Source organism: Dicentrarchus labrax, unplaced genomic scaffold, assembly GCF_905237075.1.
Source record: "Dicentrarchus labrax unplaced genomic scaffold, dlabrax2021, whole genome shotgun sequence".
NCBI classification, from domain to species: domain Eukaryota; kingdom Metazoa; phylum Chordata; class Actinopteri; family Moronidae; genus Dicentrarchus; species Dicentrarchus labrax.
The window spans coordinates 3872820-3894746 of NW_026136722.1; the positions used below are offsets into that span (position 1 = coordinate 3872820).

General features: G+C 40.8%; 2 protein-coding genes across 3 annotated transcripts; one reads left to right on the forward strand and one right to left on the reverse strand.

The window, feature by feature from the left end:
- Positions 1-3840: 3840 nt before the first annotated feature.
- c1qtnf6a (C1q and TNF related 6a) lies at positions 3841-10752 on the forward strand. The gene is made up of 3 exons (XM_051388921.1): positions 3841-4142; positions 8102-8307; positions 8721-10752. The coding sequence occupies exons 2-3, from the start codon at positions 8112-8114 to the stop codon at positions 9272-9274; spliced, it is 750 nt and encodes a 249-aa protein (XP_051244881.1). The 5' UTR covers positions 3841-4142; positions 8102-8111; the 3' UTR covers positions 9275-10752.
- Positions 10753-11760: 1008 nt separating this feature from the next.
- Positions 11761-21187, reverse strand: LOC127356239 (carbohydrate sulfotransferase 12). 2 transcript variants are annotated; one of them, XM_051387831.1, is made up of 5 exons: positions 20996-21187; positions 17790-18491; positions 16838-16990; positions 16456-16635; positions 11761-15742 (listed from the first exon to the last, which is right to left on the reverse strand). In XM_051387831.1, exons 2-5 carry the CDS (start codon positions 18153-18155, stop codon positions 15194-15196), a joined length of 1248 nt encoding a protein of 415 aa, XP_051243791.1. In that variant the 5' UTR covers positions 18156-18491; positions 20996-21187; the 3' UTR covers positions 11761-15193. The 2 variants fall into 2 exon arrangements, with proteins under 2 accessions (XP_051243791.1, XP_051243792.1); XM_051387832.1 differs by lacking the exon at positions 20996-21187 and adding an exon at positions 20445-20972.
- Between the last annotated feature and the right edge of the window lie 740 nt (positions 21188-21927).

The window sequence follows — 21927 nt, forward strand, 5'->3', positions numbered from 1 at the left end:
AAGTGTCAATGTTGTCTTGTCTGTACAACAAAAAAAACAAAGAAATGAGCATATCAATCATTTTACATTCACTCCTTACGTCCTGATTCAATAAATATTTTCTTTATCTGCTGAGTGTGCTGGTGGCCAACAGGCGTTCGTCCAGCTGGAAGGCTTTGCAGTCTCAGCCTTTTTAGATTTCCTCTGCCTGCTCAGTCAATCACAGAGGAAGCTTTGACCCAGCTGGCCAGAAGAGATGGAGAGAGAGAGAGAGAGAGAGAGAGAGAGAGAGAGAGAGAGAGAGAGAGAGAGAGTACCATAAAACAGAGAGAAAGGAAAAAAATACCTTGTAAATTCTGTTGAAAAGCCACAGGGATTGTTTTGGATCTAACCCACAGTGAAATAAGAGGATGTGGGGTCAGGCTGCCTGCATGTTTCACCCTTTTTATGTGGAGTAGAAACAGAAAGCCAGACCACTGTTGTCAGGAGGAGGAGACACAGCAGTCACAACCACCACATTGGCCATAATGGTGAGGGGGAAAGCGGTTCTACCAAAGCAAAGAAGATAACCAGGGACAGATCCATGAGCTTTTTCTGAAGTAAGAAGAGAACAGATGTTGGATTTTTTTTAGCCACTTATACATAAAGATGTGTGGATGACTATCACAGTGACCCTTAACTATTTGTGTTCACATGTAAACGAACCCCAGAGCCTGTGCTATTACAAAACATCTGTGATAAAAAAAACAGATGAATTCTTTAGTTGCAAATGCAAGCTTGATTTCTTTCATGATCATTAATACAATACTTTTAATAGTTTTTGTTTTATTTAAACCAATAGATCGACATTCTGGGAAATAAACTTGATGAGAAGATCAATACCTCTGTTATGTCTGTATTCTAAATAGGACACTATACTGCCAGCTAACCTTGCTAGACAGCTGGACTAGGGTCACCATATTTTCAGACCCTGAAACCGGGACCCATAGGTGTAGCACACGTTCATGCACATGTATGTGTTTGCACGCATCAAAGGCATTTTCATCATGAAAGGGGACCATTATTTCAGCGCTATGTTCGATGCTGTTTCCCCTTGTGTACAGTCTTTGTGCTAAGATAAGCTAACCAGCTGTGTACAGAGATGAGAGTGGTAACAATCTTCTCCACAACACAAATAAAATGTTTCCTGAAACTATTTCAACGGCAGGGCAGAATGCACTGCGAATAATAAATAATGATCTTATTATAAATCATCAATTTTAGAGTAAAACAGGTTGTAAATAATAATGAAATGTGTGCGTGCAGAGATGGTTTTATAAGTATTTGTGTTATTTGAGCGTGAGAGTCGTCAGCAGACATAGCTGTTAAAGAACAGCTACAGTACGCTCGCTGACCAACTGTCCATTCCTGAGCTGAACCACAAGAACACTTTGAGGTCTGAAATTCTCTCTGGTTTTCAACTTTGAATGATGCTCCATGATTATGTCAACCACTAACAATATGGTTTTTCTTGGGGGGGGGTGTCAGGCAAAAATCTTTTTCTGGCCAAGAAAGTCTCCAATCACTATTTATTATCACAGGACAGCGGAAATATCTGATCTCCTTCTATTGATCGATTAACCCAGCCACACTTCCACTCCTGGTTTCAAGTCAGTTTTATGAGCTGTAAAATTTAGTAGCTATTCTTTCGTCAGCAGTCGCCACACCCAGAAGAGAAACCCGTTCATCTGGAAGGTCAAAGGTCATGGGTCTTTTTTATTACTCCAGAGGTCAGAGAGAGGAGGAATTAGATGTGTGCAGTGATGTTTGTGAGATGCTGCTGCCGGAGCTTATAGAACAGATACCGAATAGAAAGATAACTGAGACTTCTGATTTAAGACTGCAGCACTTCCAAATAAAATACCACCTGAAAGAACACCAAAGGAGGATTACTGGGGTCAGACAGACCCACAGACGGCAGAGTTACGAGCTCCTCCGGGAGATGAGTGTTTGATTCCCAAAGACAACAGGTAATAAATGTTTACAGAAAGGTGGTTTCAGACGAGTCTCTTAATAGTTTACATAGGCCGGAAAACCAGAGGAATGTTCTCCTGATGTAACTGCATCTAGGAAACCCTTGGGACCCAGCGGCGGTAATGTTCAACAGCTGTGCTCATGTTACACGTGTGCACAAATTCTGCCTCTTCCTCCTCTTGTTTCTCTGCAAACGGCTGCCAAAATTATTCAGCAAACTCAATAAAGTGAAACTCATATAATAATTTAATATTTTCAATTGCAACTATTTAATTTTCAAGCACCAAAATAATTAAAAATCAGGTTCATAGTTCACTTGCAAGTTTTGAAATGCAGAATGTTTTGTTTCTAAAACTCAAAGATTTAAGTTTTTCTAAAGAAGAAATGTAAATAACGTCAACAAAACTTTTTTAGATTTACTTCAAAACCTAAAAGTTTGACTTAAAACTTAGAAACTTAAGTTAAGTTGCCTTTAAATAATGAGTTTTCTCACCAGATTTTTTTTACAGTGCAGGTTGCTGCATCAATCTGAGGGGTCACTGTGTGAATAAGGGGAAAAGTATTTATTTATGTTTATTATGTTTTTCAATTTGCTTTTTATCGTGAAATACTGGATGCTTTAATCACTTGACCGTTTAAAGGGTCATAAGCCAAAGGGTTTGAGGCCACTGCCTGAAAAGATACCATTAAAATGTAAAGGCCAATTTAGCTGAAAGACTAAGAAATTCCACAAATAAACGAGTGTACACTGATGTCACCAGATAAAAACCTGCCCGGTTAATTTGGTTTGATTTTATCTGTTAACATCCTTTTCACTGTAGTTTCTGTCCCTCACGTTCTCTCTCTCGGCACATTTACACTCCCATAATCACATTTCTCTTTTTCTTGCATTTTCTCTGGCGTCTGCCACTGAAGCAGAACATTACAGTCATAATTCAGGTCTGGAAACACAGATTATAGCCTCTCTCACTCACACACACACACACACACACACACACACACACACACACACACACACACACCCTTTCTCCCTACAGCTGCAGCAAACGGGAGGAATGGAGGAATTCAGCACAGAGAAAATGCACACCCATGGGGGAATGACCAGGGGTTTAGTGACTGTGTGCACAGACCCTGGAGAGTGGTCTGCCAATGTTCCACTGTACACAGTTATTGGTGGCATTATAATCCAGGAGAGATGGCCATGAATGCATTACTAAACTTTAAAACCATACGTGTTGTTTGATGAAATGTGTGTTATTTTGCAGTTAATGGGCAACTGTGAGCGGATAAGCACATGTGCCCTACCTTGAGTAGCTTTTGTAGCTGAAGATCCAACTCTTCTTACTCGGTGTTGGCAGTAAAAGGACCTCAGCTCACCTTCAAGCCCTCGCTCTTAAAGGGACAGTTCACTCCAAGATCAAGAATACATATTTTTTCCTCTTAGCTGTAGTGCTATTTATCCATCTAGATTGTTTTGGTGGGAGTTGCTGAGTTTTGGAGATATCAGCCGTAGAGATGTTGGTTTTGGGGTGAACTGCCCCTTTAACCACAGGAGTTTCACTTACAGGCCATCAATACACAACTGTGGGAATGACACAAAACCAGTGTTATTTTAATACCTCCCTGCTGACTTGCCCATATAAATAAAATATTACAATATTACAAAAATATTTAAACAGAAAATAATATTTTTCTTTCAGGATTTTATGAATATTTTTATGGAAAAAATCTGACCCAGTGAGTCCAAACCAATTATATTACTACACTGGACAAATGACACACACCTCTTTTTATTGGATTTTAGTGCGATTTCTTTTTCGTATTAATATTTTATGGAAAATTCCTAAACTTTCTTCAGTAGCTTGCATGTCTTTGTCTCAGAGGACACCGCTTGATCCGGACAGAATATCGAATAACTTCAAACTAACTTCACCTTCTTCACCATCAGGGTCCCCTTTAACACAGCTGTCAACCCCCCCTGGATGTTGTTGTCAAATACATGGACGGACACACTTGTTGCCCGAGTGTGCGTGAAACTAGGAGGGATCTATAGGAAAACACCTCTCAACTCACTCCCATAGAGACAGAGGGCTGCTGACTCAGGGATCTGTCTCCTCCAGCGGACTGAAGCGGCTGCAGACGTGAACGAGGTGAGATTCATTCAGATAAACTCAGTTATCCGTCGGCTGAGCGCTGCTTGCATGAGCGGGAGGGAGCGTCATGATGATCGTTTTGGATTATTTAAAAATGAACTTCTGATTGCAACTCCGTTTGCGCTCGGCCAGACCGGCACCACCGGGGCTGCTGCACCGGTCCACAACCAGACAGAAACACACTGTTATAGTCTAATGCATGGCCATCTGCAAAATGTACATTAAGCAAGTTGTTTTCACTGCTGCCGCCTGCGGTATCCCTGCATGTCTCCACTGAAGATGGACTTTTAGGATTATACTAGACAAAATGCACTTTAAAGTAAATATAACACATATATTGCTGCCTCAGGGTAGTAGTTTCAATCCAATCCAATCCACTTTATTTATATAGCACGATTTTAACAAACACAAGGTTTCCAAAGTGCTGCACAGAAAGATTAAATGTTCATATATATATATATATATATATATATATATATATATGAGAATCCAGCATTTTGTATATTTAATTTTTCCCTACAAGTTTCCAGTTCAAGTGGGTTTTTCCCGGAAAACCAGTTATGTAATATCCCTGGTCAGTGTATGTGCCATGAATGGTCATCCATGGCTGTGTGTGGAAATCCCAACAGAACCTTAACATGAGCAACAGATTTCCACTTTGATTGAATATGCAGTACACTCACACTGCTCCACCACACACACACACACACACACACACACACACACACACACACTGTTAGTCCACACTAATGTAAACATTCAGCATCGGCCTTCAGTCTCTCTTTAGAGTTTTACTGGCTGCACTTGTTAAGCAGCACAAAATGTTGCTGCTTAACAATTCTTCAATCTAGAGATCAAATGGCACGGCAGCAAGTATGGACAGAATATAAGACAATGGGCCCCCGCCACCCGTTCTACATTGCAGCAAGACACACAGACAAGACACAAAACAACAATAAACAACACCGCCACAATGGGGTCTCTTTGTAGTCATTTAGTCTCTCTGTAGTCGTTCTGTGCCTCCTTGTATTTTTTGTAGTAATTTTGTCTCTTTTTGTACTTGTCCTGTGTGTCTACGTACTTGTTATACCTGTCAATTTGTGCTGTATGTATGTGTCTCAATATGTGTCTCTTTATAACTGTTTTGTGTCTCTTTGGAATAATTTTGCATTAATTTGTTGTAATTTACTTTACAACAAGAATTGTTAACCGTTACACCAAACAGAGAACCAGTTGGCCCATTCAGTAACCCGTCCATGTCAGTGTGTCCCCAAGGTGTAGAAAATATTAGAAACACCTTATAGGCTAATATAATGCGTTCCAACATAACACAACCACTATCTACATCTTCAAAATTAACATTTCACAGACACATTTTCAAAAAATGAAAGACACTATTCAGTCTGTATTAGAGCGTACATACTGTATGTACCTAATAAACAAAATAAGCTAAATTCATTCTGGTCCAGTTTAGGTTTTCATTCCCACCAGTACAGCAACTGGTTTCATTTCACTGTAGTTCCGTTTCTAGGGAAAACCATGAGTCCAAGTCTTGCTTCTTCTGTTACTCATAGGAAACTCAAACAACAAATTAAGTTTTAGAGTATTTTGTGGTCTTTTTACTGAGCTACAATGTCCAGTCATGTATGAAGAATGCAGTTGTCAGTATGGATACAGCTGTCCTGTATAAACACCGCAGCACACACTGTTCCAGTTACAGTACACAGAGACTAGCTGATCACTGACAGTCTGGCAGACCGCCATCACTTTTCCATTGAAAAATACTGCGCTTGGCTCCCTGTCCAAGAAAACCCACTTTACTGACCTTCTTGGGATAAAATAAACTGTCAGACTTACTGAGTTAATTGGTGATAAATTATGGGCTGTCTGCAGGGTAATGTCTCATCTGATTTATGATCACTGTACCCTTGCCCTCTCCCATTTTTGTTTTTTGCAATATTCTTTATTTTTGGGATTTGGATGAGCAGTGCATTAGTGAGTCTTTAAGACACAGTTCGAGTCAGCTCTGGAAATGTATTAAAGAAAACCCTTATTGCATTTCATTTAAGCAACCAGTCAAATGCCTCTGTGAGCCAATGGCCAACTCATAAACAAATATGCTTCTCTTGTTGCAAGAAAGCTTCACTTTATTTGTTTTTTCCACAATTCCTGACTCCTGCTTCTTCTTTTTTGGGGTAATAAATGTTTTCTCTGGCTCAGCGTTGAGGATTCCTCTTTCTCTTTTCCACTGCTCTGGGAATGATATCCAGCACACAATGATCTTATTTTCTGAGCAGCTGCTGAACAACTGATATTTTGGCTGGTACATGTGTTTTATAATTTGAATCAAACAGTCTCTCGCTACTGGCGAATTTCTTCCTTCTTCTTCTGGTTCTGTGAACTTTTTTTCAAAACAACCAAAATAATTGCAAAATCAGATCAAACTTCTCCTACTTTCATTACCTTTACTTTCTATTTCAATACTATTTTAATGGTTTTAAAGCTCTCCATGGTTTTGCTCCCTCTCATACAGTAATTCAGATCTTTTAAAGGGGAACTCGGCAACTCTAGCCATTTCTTCGCTGGTTTTCACTTTTGTCGTCACTTGTTTTCTCAACGAGCTCCCCCTACAGCTCTGGGACGTATATTTCAAAACACTGTCGTAAAAAAACTCACTTGTGGCACCCTCCTCTCCCTTTCTACCGCTGCTGATGTGCATTTGTTGCTGGGCAACTTTTTCGTGTGTAGCAATGTCTACCGAGGTGGGTAATACATTCATCGTCGCTTGTTCTTATAGCCGGCGTGGCTAACCGGTATTGAGGGGGGCGTGTGCGTTTAAGTGGAATTGCCGTAAAGCAGTTGGTGTTTCTCGCTCGTTCTCGCTTCTCACGATACTTCCTATTTCCAACTTAACGGGACGGTAGTCCCAAAGTTGCAAGGTTGGTTTTCCGCCTGGGGACGCTAGGGGGAGCGGGGAAAGTCACCATTTTCCCCGGAACAGGCCATTTAACCATCCAAATGATTTCTAAACGGGTTTATTAAGTTGAAATAGTTGCCAAGTTCCCCTTTAACTCCATTTCCTGCACCGTTGGCCACCTGGATCTGTTGACCAAAAATGTCCTGCAGTTTAATTTTAGCTCCAACACTGTGAAACAAAATGACTCTCAGTATCAGGCCAGCTGTGTCACTGTGACATTTTAGTAGAAACTGCCTGTACAGAGTGGCATTTATAACCAAACAGCAGTCAGTCAGTCCACCACATTGTCCAGACTGAAATAGCTCATACAGACATTCATGATCCCAGATGATGAATCCTTTGAGTCTTTGGTGGCCCTCTGACTTTGACCCTAGCGCCACCATGAGGCTGTGAAACGAACGTGTAAATTACTGGATGGATTGCCCTGAAAGTTGGTACAGTCACTTAACTTTTCATCCAGTGCCATTATGAGGTAAAACATATGAATTTATACTATACTTTGGTTTATGACCTCAGCTGTATTTTGTGTTTAGTGCTAGTTAGCAAATGTTAGCATGCTAACATGGTAAACTAAGATAGTGACAGTCATAAACATAATCAGCAGCATGTTAGCATGCTCACATTTTAGCTCAAAGCACTGCTGTGTCAAAGCATAGACTCGCAGAGCCGCTATTGTGGCTGTAGACTCTTACTACTCTCGCTGTATGCTTTCATTTTTTTGTTTAAGTGTTCTTTAAGAGTCCCTTATGTAACTGTAATTCAACCTGTTATTGTGTGCAAACGTCTTGATTTTTAAAATGGAAGAGAAAACTGGAAATATAATCATATTATAGGGTCCCAGAGCTGTTCATTGACTGTTTGTATTAGCCTCAGTAACCTGGAAGGCACACACTGAGTTTCCAAGATCAAGAAGAAGTAGAAAGTCCAGAATGTCAAGGCTCTTCCAATCATCTGTTTTTTCCCTCTGTTCTTGCTGTAGGCATATAGCTATGTTAGGTGTCCTCCTCCTTCTGTCCCTCACCTCCCTGGTGGCCCTGGTGCCTCCTCCGAGTGCTCCTCCTGTCCCGTGCAGGCACTGCTGTGATCACCTGGAGCCAGAAGAGGGCAGCGGAGACCAGCCTCCCACAGGGGGGTTCAGCCATGTGCCGGAGATCCGCACCTACATCAACATGACCATCCTTAAAGGTACTATATCTACAGTATGGACCCCTATTAGACCCCTAAATACTATATGTCCATCATAAACCTACTCAACCTCTCACTCTTTCTCTTGGTTGATTAGGTTTTTCCCCATATATTCTACTTTTAAGTGTTCACATGTGCTAATAGACAGACGGAGCATTCACAGATTTTTAGACAGCTAAGTCAACTCCACACCAGGTCCAGTGTCTTTGAGTTCCATATAGTTTAAAGAAAGCTCCAGCCTTTATAACCAAGTATCCAACAGGTGACCCCAAAACACATAAACAGTTATCATGAATTGAACTGGGATGGAAATGTGGTTTTGGTGGCTTAGTTTGTCTTCCATAAGCATATAATTTCTTTAGTTTACTTTTATTGATGGTATACTGTAGTGTGACTAATATCACTCTGTGCAGGTGACAAAGGAGAACGTGGTGACAGGGGAACACCAGGTAAAGCTGGACACGAAGGCCCTCCAGGCTCCAGAGGTCCCATGGGCTCAAAAGGCACAAAGGGACAGGCGGGTCTTCCAGGAGACCCCTGCAAGGTCCAGTACTCCGCCTTCTCCGTCGGCCGTCGAAAATCCCTGCACAGCCTAGAGTCCTACCAGGCAGTTGTGTTTGACACGGTCTTTGTCAACCTGGACGGTCACTTCGACATGTTTAAGGGGAAATTCCTCTGCCACATTCCCGGGATCTACTTCTTCAACGTGAACATTCACACGTGGAACTTCAAAGAGACGTACGTACACATCATGCAGAACGACACGGAGCAGGCCATCGTGTACGCTCAGCCCAGCGACCGCTCCATCATGCAGAGTCAGAGCCTGATGCTGAAGCTGGAGCTGAGCGACGAGGTGTGGGTCCGCCTGTACAAGAGGGAGAGGGAGAACGCAATTTACAGCGATGATGTAGATGTCTATATCACTTTCAATGGATACCTCATCAAAGCTAGTGTGGAGGGCAAATGAAAAAGAGAGGTAAGGCTGAGGATTAGACTGATGAGCTCGGATTTGTGGAAAGGAAACACATTGGACTGGCATGGAAGCACAATGACTGAAAATTTAGATTTTACTTTTATATTTAGATAAAAAGGTGCAAGAATCAAAATGGTTGCCAGAGAATGAGCAATACCTCTTTGATAAAATGTGAAGAAATAAACTGCATTACCCCAATAGAAAATTGTCTGAATACTGCATACATGCCACAACAAGAAAAGAAAAAGGTTAGTTCAACATTTTGGGAAATATGCTTGCTGAGGGTTAGATGGGGAAATTGCAACCACTCTTGCAAGTAGCCGGTTAGCTTAGCATAAAGCCGGTAAAAGGGGAAAGAACTAGCATAGCTCCGTTCACAAAGGTTAGATCTTGTTTGTTAAATCAGCACAAAGTATAAAAAGAACGATCATTTTACAGGGGTTATTTGCCAGACCATTTCTTGGCTACAAGTAGAGACTTGAAATTTGGTCAAACAAACAAGATATGAACCGTGGCGGGATTTAAAGGTGCTGGTTGGTGGATCTTGTAACCTTCATAAAGAGCCAGTCTAGCCTTTTCACCATGTTTCCAGACTTTAAGTAAGGTAACCGGCTGCTAGCTGTAACATCATATTTAGTGTACTAGCATGAGAATGGTATCAATCTTCTCATCCAACTCTAAAAACATGAATAAGTGTATTTCCCCAAATGAGCTGGTAATGTTCCCCTGTCAATCCCTAATGTGTACTTGATGGATTAAAGATCATATTTTTAAAGAGATTAATCCCACAGAGAAATACTGATTTTAAAACAAATCTGTTTACTTTCAGTGACAGCAAATTAAAGTTGAAAGATGGTTGTAATAAAGAAACTAAGCAATGGCCCGTGCAGTATATGGTGAGAAAAAGTACACTTTCATTGGTAATGTGGACTGTTACTGAGATTTGTACGTGGTGCTAAAACTTGGTGCTAACTGAACTTCTATTGTGTGTGAACTTTGAGTCGGAGTTTGTGAAACTGCAGGAAACATAATGTTCTCTCCCAGTAAGATTTCATTTCTTGGATTGACTTTGATGTTTTTTGGATTGATAATATTGTGCTTTTAAATTGTACTTGAATGTTTTGTGCTAAACATGTGTACCAGAAGGTGCTGATTATCCTCCTCCACTCCCTCCCTTTTAATACAGTATCATGTAAATATAAAGAGAATGAATATAAACAGTGCATTGTACATAAAATGGAGGCCTAAATAAAACATAAAGCACTAAAAGTCAAAATTAAATAATATTAAATACACTCATGTTAACTGACACATTACCTGCAATAAAGATATTATTAACATTAGTGGGCCCACTAACATGACCATAAATGCCATAACTGATACTACAGAAGAACAATAATGAGTATAGATATGGGGTTTTGTTTTCTTCCTGTGACCACAAGAGAACAATAAACATGATACTTTCATGGTAATTACTGTTTGTTTCTCATTGCTTGCATTCAGTGTCTTAGATTTAATTTGAAGGTATTTACTGAAGGTATTAGTATGGTATCATAGCTATACATTTATGTCTTACTTTTATGTAGTTCCTTGCTCTGACCACTGGAGGGCAGTAAACACTCATGATTCAGCTCCAGTGAGTTTAAGGAAGGAACCAAAATTGTTCTTTGTTAATGTTATTACAATTCTATAGTACTATTATTTGTACTAATCACACTAATCTACTATGTTTGTACATAGTTTCACTAAAAATCATTATACTGACATTAAAGCTGGTGCAGGGTAAAAAAAACCTTTGTCTACCACTACAAAGACCTTTGGAAACATTGATGGATGGGAAGCCAGTGAGGGATCACGCCCATGTTGCACATCTTGCAGTTTTTTTCAGCTTGGTCTGTCTACACCGTCTACAAAAGATCTTTTAATGAAGATTTTGATAAACATGAACATGAACATGAACACAGTAACCCCTTGAGGACGCACTGAATGGTTGTTCAGTGTTTTTATTCTGTAGCTTTAGTGGTTTCTTATGTTTCTTCTTTCATCCCATCAGCTTTCTGATGACAGCTGTTTGGTGTCTCACATATGATACACATACACTGTGTGTAGCTACTGTGACAATACACAAACTAATAGGGATCTAAATAAACAAAATGAGTGTGTGTGTGTGTGTGTGTGTGTGTGTGTGTGTGTGTGTGTGTGTGTGTGTGTGTGTGTGTGTGTGTGTGTGGTAAGCCAGTGTGTTAACATTTCAGGCACAAACATCCAGACATTCCTTGTATTTGTTAACATTATCCACATTTCCTGTTGACAATTCCTTTTCCTGTTAACAATGCCTTCATGTCAGTCCTCAAACAAAGCTACCATTCAGCTTTATAAAGATATTAACAATATATGATAAAATATGGCAGATCAATATTTATTCTGCGCCAATATTATCTCATATATACAAGTGATTTGCACAATAAAAGACAATTAGATTCTCCATCATGCCACACAACCTTTATTTCTCTTGTAGAGAAGACCAGATGATGCATGACACTGAAACAGAATTTTTCCCGTTTATGAGAGAAGGAACACATTTGTCAAACTGCTTTATGTTTTACAAAACAATGAATCACAAAAATAGATTTGGGTATTTTGGTCTGTGATGCTATTGAACGTTAGGAATTGGCATGAGGTCAAAATGTAGGAGAAGGTTTGGCACTGCAGCTTCAACAACATTTAAGCAGTTCGAAGTACGAATGCTGATGAAGCGTCAGGTCACTGTGGATATACAAATAACACATCACCAGTCAAACTCTAACCCTCGGAAAGAGCCATTAACAGCCCTAAGACCGATTTTCTCTTTTCAAAAGCAGCATGTACTCATAGGTTTTATTCTGCCAATAAATAAACACCTCTTTCCACCTTACAAAAAGTGAGTGTTGTTGTTTGCACTTTCAAAGAAAAACCAGCCAAGAACAACATTGCTGACATGGATAACATCAGGCCGTAAAAAAACACAACAAAAGAACAAAAATACAAAAGAGAGGTGGGAGTGCACAATTTTTTTTTTTTTTGCTTAACATATACCTGTTTTTCTATATATTTAGACCTATATGGAAAAATGCACCAAGTGATGATGACAGAAAATCAGCCATATATATATATATATATATAAAAATAATAATTCCAGGCTGTCCAAGTTAAAACTAAGTCATGAAGGAGTCAAAATTTGATTAAAATAAAAAACAACACAGTAAAATACTGTAAATTGTGTACACTTATACAAAACAAATAAACCAGAAGGCAGTGAGACAACACTGACTCAATAGTGTGAACACCTTAGTGACTTGCAGAATAATGTGGCACACAGCATGTCCATGACATCAGACAGAACAAACCACACAGTAATCCTGCAATTGAAATGTTACACAGCAATCCACTGGACACATGCACACTGACAAGAGTCCTCACAGCGTCAAGAACCATACAAATTCCCATGAAGTCAGTTCTGCTGAAGGGCTCTGTTGTTCCCTTTCCTTTCCAAATAATAATTACACATGATAAACAAGGCCCAGTATATCAAATATACCTTGTTGTGGCTTCATACAGCTCTCACTGTATTATGTTCTAAGTAAAAATTAAGTCCTTCTACAAAAATACTTTTTTGCTGTGTAAACGTTTGCAACCAAAGGCACTATCTTATCTAAGTATCTTTCCACTTTTCTCATATAAAACGTGTGGCCCTATCCACGCCCAGATCATGATGATTAAGCCTGACTCTAATCATGATCAAACCTTTACTTGGAACCTCATTAATACTGACCATAGACTCATCTTGCACCAACAGTTGTACTTAATATGCTAGCATCAAGCCAACTTGATGAGTGATCTTTGCTCCTTGTTGGCGTCACATAATGTGCTCAGCTCTTTGCTACAAAATACTGCGTCCCATTAAAATGCCGCCTTTATAAAATGTCATATTAATACAGTTTTTTTTTGGGGGGGGGGGGGGCAACGACACTGCTGTAGTCTCCAGGGTTACCCAGTGTTCAGTGTTAATGACTGCAGATTATGCGTGAAAACACAACCGATGATAAAACTGTCACTAACAACAACCAGTAAAATAATAAGAATGAGTTCCCTTTGGAAAATTGTCTGTTGAAACACAGATGCTCACCTGTGTACATCCTGCTGATGGAAACAAAAGAATGTCAAAACTCCAGTTTTATGCCTCAAAGACAAGCTGAGACAAATCCAGTTACGCAGCCTACTGTTCACTACGCTCCTATATGATGATGCTACAGTGTGGCATGTACACCATGCTGTGCAACAGGCCAAATGAAACAAGCTGCTAAAATATTATCTGAAATGTTTCTACTGATATAACTTAACGGACTTCCCCATGCTGAAGAAGTAGTGTTTGTTTTTAAGTATGCGTTACATAACATGAGTACCTTCTTAATCTGCATATGAGGTATGAAATAATTCTGTTTCTGATGTTGATAGCTGTCATAAGTATGTTTTCAATGTAGAAATCCCTTTCATGCTTAACAGAAACATTGCACTTACACAATGTGAAATAAATAAGATGATTACTAACACTAGTGCAACTACACTTAAAACTAATCTAGTAACACTTCATTTTACCTATTCGCCCAGACTTCCTGTCCACTGTCACAGCCTAAAGGGTTTCTATGACATCACAAGCATAGAGTACAGAGAAGCAACGTCCCTCCTCTTACGGTGAATCACCGCGGGACCTTATTTCGGAAAAAATATGTACTGTAGTTAATGGCGATTACGTTTTTGATCTGTTCAAATTGTGCCATGAATTACACATATGATGTTTGATGTTTTAAAAGGTAATTACTGCAAGTCAAGAAAGTTGCAGTTTGTTTGTGAAACTGCTGAGGTAAAAGACTGAAAATACATCATTAGAAAAACTACACACCCAAAAGTCAGTAAGTGACGTCATAGCTTTCTCTCTCCACAAGCTACGATGCCTGTGTGTTTTGTACTGGGATGTGCAACTCGTCTTGCTCGTTGTTTCACCTGCCGGCTGATAAAAGGACCACGACTCATGGGATAAAACACATCAGGTAAGAAAACATTACAAGGGATGGCCAAGTTGCGACATATACTGTGCGAGGTGAGAGTTCCACATGAAACTAAATGGTACTACTGACAAACTTGACTTGCAAAATTATCTTTTAAACGTCTAGTGTGTAACATTTAGGAGGATCTATTGGCAGAAATTGAATTTAATATTTATATGTATGTTTTCATTAGAGTATAATCACCTGAATGTAAGAGCTGTTGTGTTTTCGTTAACTTGGAATGAGCTGGTTTTTATACCCAGAACAAACAAACCAAACACTGGCTCTTGATAGGGGCGTTGACTAGATGAAACAAGCACCCATGGGGGACACCAGAAGGAGAGGGATTTTGCCTCTCTATGGCTCTGTGACATCACTTCGGGGAGGTTTCAAACATCCTGCTACAGAGCCTGCGTGATTATCACAGTTACTCACAATAAAACTGTGGCATCACAAACGACAGGCGTGGCGTGACATCAAAGTTAGGAGTGCACTCAGCGTGGAGTTTTGAATTGAAGACTACACTGAATGTGCAACATCTTAGGACGCTTGCTATCCAACTGTCTGACTCTAACTTGTGTGCTTCTTGTTATCTTTGTGATTTAAAAAGAAAGACAATAATAGCGTGGCTTCACCTCAGTAGTGTGCTTCCTTAGAAACAGCGAGGGTCCTGGAATAATGTGCACATTCAGTGTAGAATAGACAAGACTGGAGAACAAATCTGCAAAGCCCAGAACAAAGGGAGGTGTTACTGTGTGTGAAGCATTAATTCATGACATAAAAAACATTGTGTCCGTGTGTGGCTGGGTCAGGTCTGTAGAAACATGAGTCATTCATTGAGGATCGACTCTGGTCTGTCGTAGCCAAAGAGCCTGAAGTCAGGTTCGTACAGCTTGTAGAGTTCTCTCCGTGCCTCAACAGGCACTGTGCTGAACCAATCAGCCTCCCAGCTGCTGGCTGTGAGGTTCCTATGGGAGGTGGGGAACTCCACCACATTGTCCACCCGCAGCTGACGTAGTAGGTGCTCGGCGTCCTCCTCTGCAGTCTCCAGGTGGCCCACAAAGTCATATTGAATCTGGCATGGATGGCAAAGCCGATATACCTGCCGCCAGTGCTCATTAAAGGGCATCTCCTTCTCTGTCTGAGGGTCCAGGAGGTACTGGATGAAGTGGGAGAAAGAAGGATGGACACCCACACCGAACGCCTCGTCCACAGAGGCAGGAGGCGTCGGCTGGTTGGCATAGCGACGCAGCATGACCTGTGCAAAGCGCCGATAGAAGTCCTCATTGCGCAGCTCAAATTTATTCCGGTAGGCAGAGATGAGGCGCACAAAGGGGTCCCGCACAAATAGGAACTTGGTGTACTTCTTCAGCTTCACCTTAAACAAATTATTAATATTGTATTAACACACAACATATTATTATCAGACATAAACTGGAAAATTAATTGAGGCAATTTAAAATAATGAAGAGTAATTATATGTTGAAGGAGATGATAGAGGACTCTAAAGCTCAGAGAAACAATGGTGACATTTTGTGGCAAAACCTTTTTTTCTATGTAATTTTGTGACCAGTAGGACACAGTGACACAGCTAGAAACAGGCTTTGTGATGGACAGTCTGGAAGAGGTCCAGAATCACCAAGAGTGAATTAAAGATAGCAGATGTGATAATACACATGAACATCATAATGTAACACTAGCAGTACAAGCACTGAGATGCTTTGCTGGATGTGAGCCCGGGGCTGCCTATATGACACTGAAGAGTGATGCACGTCTAATTAAGTTCTTACTGTGTCGCAAAAATAAAACATCAGGAAAAACCAAAGCATGTTCTAAGACAGGAGCCCATACCAGTCATGCCGTACTTAATGGTTTAAGCAGGTGTCATAGTCACTTACATAACAAACAATTTACTGAAGTACCAAACAGGTGCAGCTGTGAAGCTCTGCACCTGAAACATAACCTCACTGTGTATCATGCAGCACATGACAAAACAATTCAGCAATCAATACATTCAATTAACAAACTATATTGTTACTTTTTCTATATTTTAGTATTATGATCACAGTATCATATAGTATTAGAACAAACCTTCATGAGGTGCTTTGCAAACTTTCCGTAACGTTTCCAGAACTTGTTGAAGGTAAAGTGCATGCTGCTGTTGTGGACCAGGTCCCTGGGGATGGCCAGCGGGTCTCTCTGGGGAACACCGTCCCGCAGCAGGCTTTCACTGAGGATAATCATAATGCGCTTCCAGTTACTGCACGCTACCTGAGGGGGGGACAGGGAGCACATGTTAAAGTAAATCTTGTGAGGGAGCCACAAAGGTTAATAAAGATGAAAGAAACAGCTGAAAGCCTGCAGCATGAAGGCCACTGAGAGCCTTTAACATGTTAAACTTCTGCCAGACTTGCATCATCAGTAAAGTAAATTTAATGTTAACAAAGTAAGAAAAACATAGGTGTTTGCATACCTTGGGAACATAACAGTAGATAATACCATGCCTGTCATCCACAATAAGGTGATCCAGCTCTTTGTTGGGAATGTCGTCAAACGAACGGTTTTTGCCAGGAAACACCACGCTGTCATTAGCGCACATCTCCTGCAGTAACCTCCGCCGCTGCTCCTGGTTATACGCAGATATTTATTGTTAGCAATTAAAATGTTTGGTTTTTAAAATCACATTTTTCTTACAGTGCCAAAACAACTGGTAATAAATGGTGACTAATATAAGGAGACATTCAGGAAGCCTTTACCCTTTTATGTGCATATAAATGTATTGGTACTGATACTCGTGCTTACTTTAACAGTGCCTGTCTTTACTCTACACCCACACAGGTGTTTCCACTTATTCTGGCTGATTAAACCTCTCCTCGTGACAAAATTGTGCGGGTACTTAAAATACAGAGAGAGAGATGCCCAGCCTTGTGCATAAATGCAAGAATCCAATTTTAGATGAGGAATTCAATTTAATTTCAAGTTATTGCAAGTGTTGCAATCTCCATCAATATTACAAGGCTTTAAAGCTTACTCCAATTAACAACTCACAAATGATATTCGTCTCAATTTGCTCCTTTTAATTAATGTTCACATGATTTGAATGAGAGGAGCTGCAGCTGTCAACCAATCAGAGTCCAGAACATGGATTGTTGAGTCCTCCCACAGGTCTTTTTCATGGTAGACATTGTGACTTCTATCAAAGGTGGAACTAATGACGTAAACAATGGCTCTGTTCTATTTATATGTCTGTTGTGCCACTGAGTCAACACGCAGCTGGCTACAAGCATAATTGGAATACAGTCATTGTGAATTGTGATATTTATACATGTGCTGTTCTTGCTATGACATCTCGCCATACTAGTACAATTTATAATAATAATAACAATAATAATAATAATAATAATAATAATAAATTATATATTAACCTGTCTCTCACGGAGCTCTGCTGCCACTGGAGTCAGGTGAATCTTCCACTCCCGCCGTGGTATGTACCGTTCTTCAGCTTTCTCTGATTGGTTACTTGTGTCTGCAGGGGCGGGGTCTGTGGGCTCACCAGTTCCTGGCTCTAAGAACTGGTTAACGAAGGCATCGATGTCCGACAGGAAGGACGGGGTTCGGGAGGTTTGAGGCCGCTGCGGGGGTGCAGGGTGTGGGATTTTGGGACCCGGCGAGACGGGAGTGTGCAAATATAGGTGGGACGCTCCGACATCGTCCCAGTAGATTATGATCAGAAGGATCATGAAGGCCGAGCCCAGGACGACAAAAATGCGGAACATCCTGGACGTTCCCATGGTGACTGTTGCTTGCTACAGGATCACCATAGCAACTGACTATGACTTTACAGGGCGTCTCTACAGAATCACCATGGCAGCAGATTGAAATAGTTACCTGGGTCCTTTTCACGCGATCACCAGGGCAACAGATTGGAGTTAAAGGATTCTTGCTACTGGGTCACCATGGCAACAGATTCAAGGTCCAGGAGCTCTCTCTCTCACCATGGCGATAGATAAAGGGCAGCTAGAGCAGAGTGTGTGGTAGGATGGAGTTTATCATGATGCTGGTGCACTGCAGGAGCGTAACTGGCCATCCATGGATTAACTCTCACCTCCGCTCCATGCCTGCAGCACCTTGTAAACAGAGACGACACAGAGAGAGAAAAAACCACAGTCGTGTATTCCATCGTTCTCAGAGTTAAATAACCACTTCCATTTCTAAAATCAGATTACAGGCTTGTCTCATCGTTGGTTAGCATATCGAAGAAACACTGACACAGATAAGCTCACAAAACAGCAGGGAGTTGAGCAGAGAACAAAGACAATGATGACAAAACAGGTTGAATGTAAAGTATAGTAATACACCAAGGCACGAGTTCCTTGTGTTTTTAAAGCCTCCTGTTCAAGCCCCTAGAGTACCTAAGTTACAAAAGGCATAACAGATTTCAAGGCAAAAATAAAAACAAAAGAACTGCTCCAGTGCGAGTGAGGTATTTCAGCTCCTCTGTTAATAAAACAGCTCGAAAACAAGAGCAAAATGAGACAGTTTACTGGGCTTCACTTGGCATGAACTGAATTTCTGAGTTGACTTTACTCCCACTCTCAGCAGTAAAATCACAAGTGGTTGTCAAATGTCTGCATGCCAGGGGGCTCTGCATACCATACAGTACTAACTTTTTCATTGCACAAGTATCCCGCTGTACCCATACTAGGTGCAGCATCGGCACACTTTAATACTGAGCACCTCTGAAGTAATAAAAGCCCCTATGTTAGCTGCAACGTTTGAGAGTGGGGCCAATTGCAAATATTTTACACACCTAACCAAGATGTACATTCTGCATGAAAAACACACTGGAGCTTACTGTGCTCATGCAATGCACAAAACAGCCTATTGCTTTACGGAGAGCTGCAGAAAGATAAATGTGTTCTACCATATCTCAGTCACAATACGTTTCTAAATTCCGCTTTATCTCCGGTCTATCTTCTTCTCCTTCCTGTACAGTTTAAAAGTCGCAGGGCGTGACTTTTCCATTCCAACACTCTTCTAAATAAGGAGCTCTCGTGCAACAGTCCTCATATTATTTCCTCTTTCCTGAAGCTAAGAGGGACCATTGACATGGAAAATCATCATTCCACTCTCCAGAGGCGGCAGACTACAATCCTCTCCCTCTCTACGCTCCGACACATTTACTGCCGCCCTATAATGTGTACTATAGCAATAAATTAGGTTAGTTCCATTTTACTGCAGCTCCACTCAAATTCAGAGTGAAATATTGTATGTTTTAGATTTTAATTAGGAAACAGGATCAAATGTGACACATTCGTCTGGCTTACACTATTCAACAGTATATAAAATAGTTAAAATTAGCTCCAATTAGCTCCACCCCAAACCAACTACAAAATGCTACTTACACATCAATGTGTATAATAAAACTTAACACGTACAGCTGCAATGAACAGTTATCTCCATTATCAATTAATCTGCTGATTATTTTCTTGATTAATAACTGTTAATGAAACTAAATAATGAAAGAATTCTCATCACATTATCCTGTAGCACAACTTGACATGATGATGAAGCAAAAGTCCAAAAGTTAAAACTATTAATTATTAAATAATATAAGTTTTCACACTTGAGAGCCTCAAACGTTTGGCATTTTAAAAAATGACTTAAAGATGAATAAATTAGTTATTAATTATCAAAACAGTTGCCAATTAATCCTTATGACCTGATTGACTAATTCATTAATCAACTAATCACTGCAACTCATAAACACATTATATAATATAGTACAATTACTCTTACCGGAGGCACGTTTCTGCACTGGGCAGATATACTGTTTATACTTGTAATGGAGTATTACAGTAATGTATTACTAAAGTATCTGAATACTGAGTACTGTGTGGACAGTAGGCGGAAGCATTGAATCGATATCTGGAGACGTGGAGAAGAAACACCAATTAAAATGTCTACGTCCGCGGTTCACGCTCCTTTCTGTGTTGACACAACTATTTTTGGACGTAACGTTACACGTCCAGCTCGTGTCAGGAAAGGTTATTAATCACCACATATTAATGATGAGTTACCTCCAAACTCGTCCACGTTTTGTTTGTGTTTACCAACCCCCCACGACCACCGCGGTGTCACGCCAGCTGTGTAAACAAGAAAGATAAAAGCCATTAAAAGAGCCAGCGACAGATAAATCCCACCGTCCTGTCCGCAGCAGCCGCCAGCGGATGCCAGACCACCGGACACAATGTAGCCTTTGACGGGAGAGCAGCGCCGCGGGAACGGGCTGTTCCTCGCACCGGGAGGCTTTTGGGCATGAGGCTCGCTCCGTTAAAAGCGTCGCGCGGTTCACCGAATTAACGTGTAGACAATGCGGAGTTAGCAGAAGAAGCCCCGGAGCTTCCGTACAGCCTGTGGTTTGTATCAATATACGCTGTCAGGGTGCCTACAGCGGTATCTAGGTGTCCAAGTAGCGCTCAGCAGTGGAGCAAAGGTGCATGCTAATAAAGAAAATGTTGGCGCTACTCAGAAGTGAACGGGTTTGTTACTTTTAAAGATTTCTTGTTCATAACAAAAAAAGACGAGGTTTTTTTTTTTAAAAAACAAAAACAAAACAACACCTTCTCACCTCTTTTTGTGGCCGCGAGCTCCCAGCGCCGCGTCAGCTGCCTCTGATGAGATGAGATGGAGCGGGAGCACGCGAAATACCGCGAGACTTCGCTGGCTGAGGTTTCTGCAGAGTGAGCTCATGAGAGGGAAAAATTCACTTTTCTGGGTCAGCTCCAGCACAACATGTCTCTACTCTGGGATGATTTATGTAGACAGTTTCGCTCCCCCACGCCTCCTCCCTTGTTCCCTCCCACATGGGGGACCGCGTGCAGAAAATAACCTGCTGTACCTGCAAAAACAAATGTCATCTTCACTCAGAAAATTAGAGCAAGAGAAGGATGATAAGGTGATGTGGCGGTGGGGATCTGCGTCTATTTCTGTGGCCTCGGGCTGATGCGCTTAAAAAATCCTGTTATTTGTGAACTCTATTCATCCTGTGACATCAAACGTAGCGAGGAGCCCCCACAGAGCAGCTGATTCACCTCACAACACACACACACACACACACACACACACAACAGAAGGAAAAGCATGGATGATGAAAAAGTTGGCACCAGCTTGATAAATATATAGTTTTGGCTATAATCATATTATACTCACCATATTTAATATATGTATTACTTGTATGTATTTTATAACTTTTGATAATGAGTGTTACAGTTTACCAAATGGTGACAGTAGCCACAGTACAGCAGCATTTTTGGGAATGCTGCATATTGCTGTATCCATGTCTGTCCCCGCAGATGATGAGATTATCCAGCACCCTTATGAAAGAGGTTACTCTAAATCCCCCTCTGGCCTGCACATTTTTGTCAAATTGAACCTTCTGGTGTCCTTTGAAAAACGCTGAATTATAATCGGTAGAAATCACCAGTGAGCGGAGCCCATTACTGGGTTCTAGATAATAATGCTGAGTGAACTCTGTGTCCAAGTCTGAGTTTTTTAATGAGT

Excerpts from the sequence above, each read along its gene's own strand:
- LOC127356239 (XM_051387831.1), bottom strand. The coding sequence starts at position 18,155 with ATGGGAACGTCCAGGATGTTCCGCATTTTTGTCGTCCTGGGCTCGGCC. Across the intron at positions 16,991-17,789 it reads CAGAGCTCCGTGAGAGACAG|GAGCAGCGGCGGAGGTTACT; the intron begins GTTAATATATAA and ends GCGTATAACCAG. Across the intron at positions 16,636-16,837 it reads TCTACTGTTATGTTCCCAAG|GTAGCGTGCAGTAACTGGAA; the intron begins GTATGCAAACAC and ends TCCCCCCCTCAG.
- c1qtnf6a (XM_051388921.1), top strand. The coding sequence starts at position 8,112 with ATGTTAGGTGTCCTCCTCCTTCTGTCCCTCACCTCCCTGGTGGCCCTG. Across the intron at positions 8,308-8,720 it reads CAACATGACCATCCTTAAAG|GTGACAAAGGAGAACGTGGT; the intron begins GTACTATATCTA and ends CACTCTGTGCAG.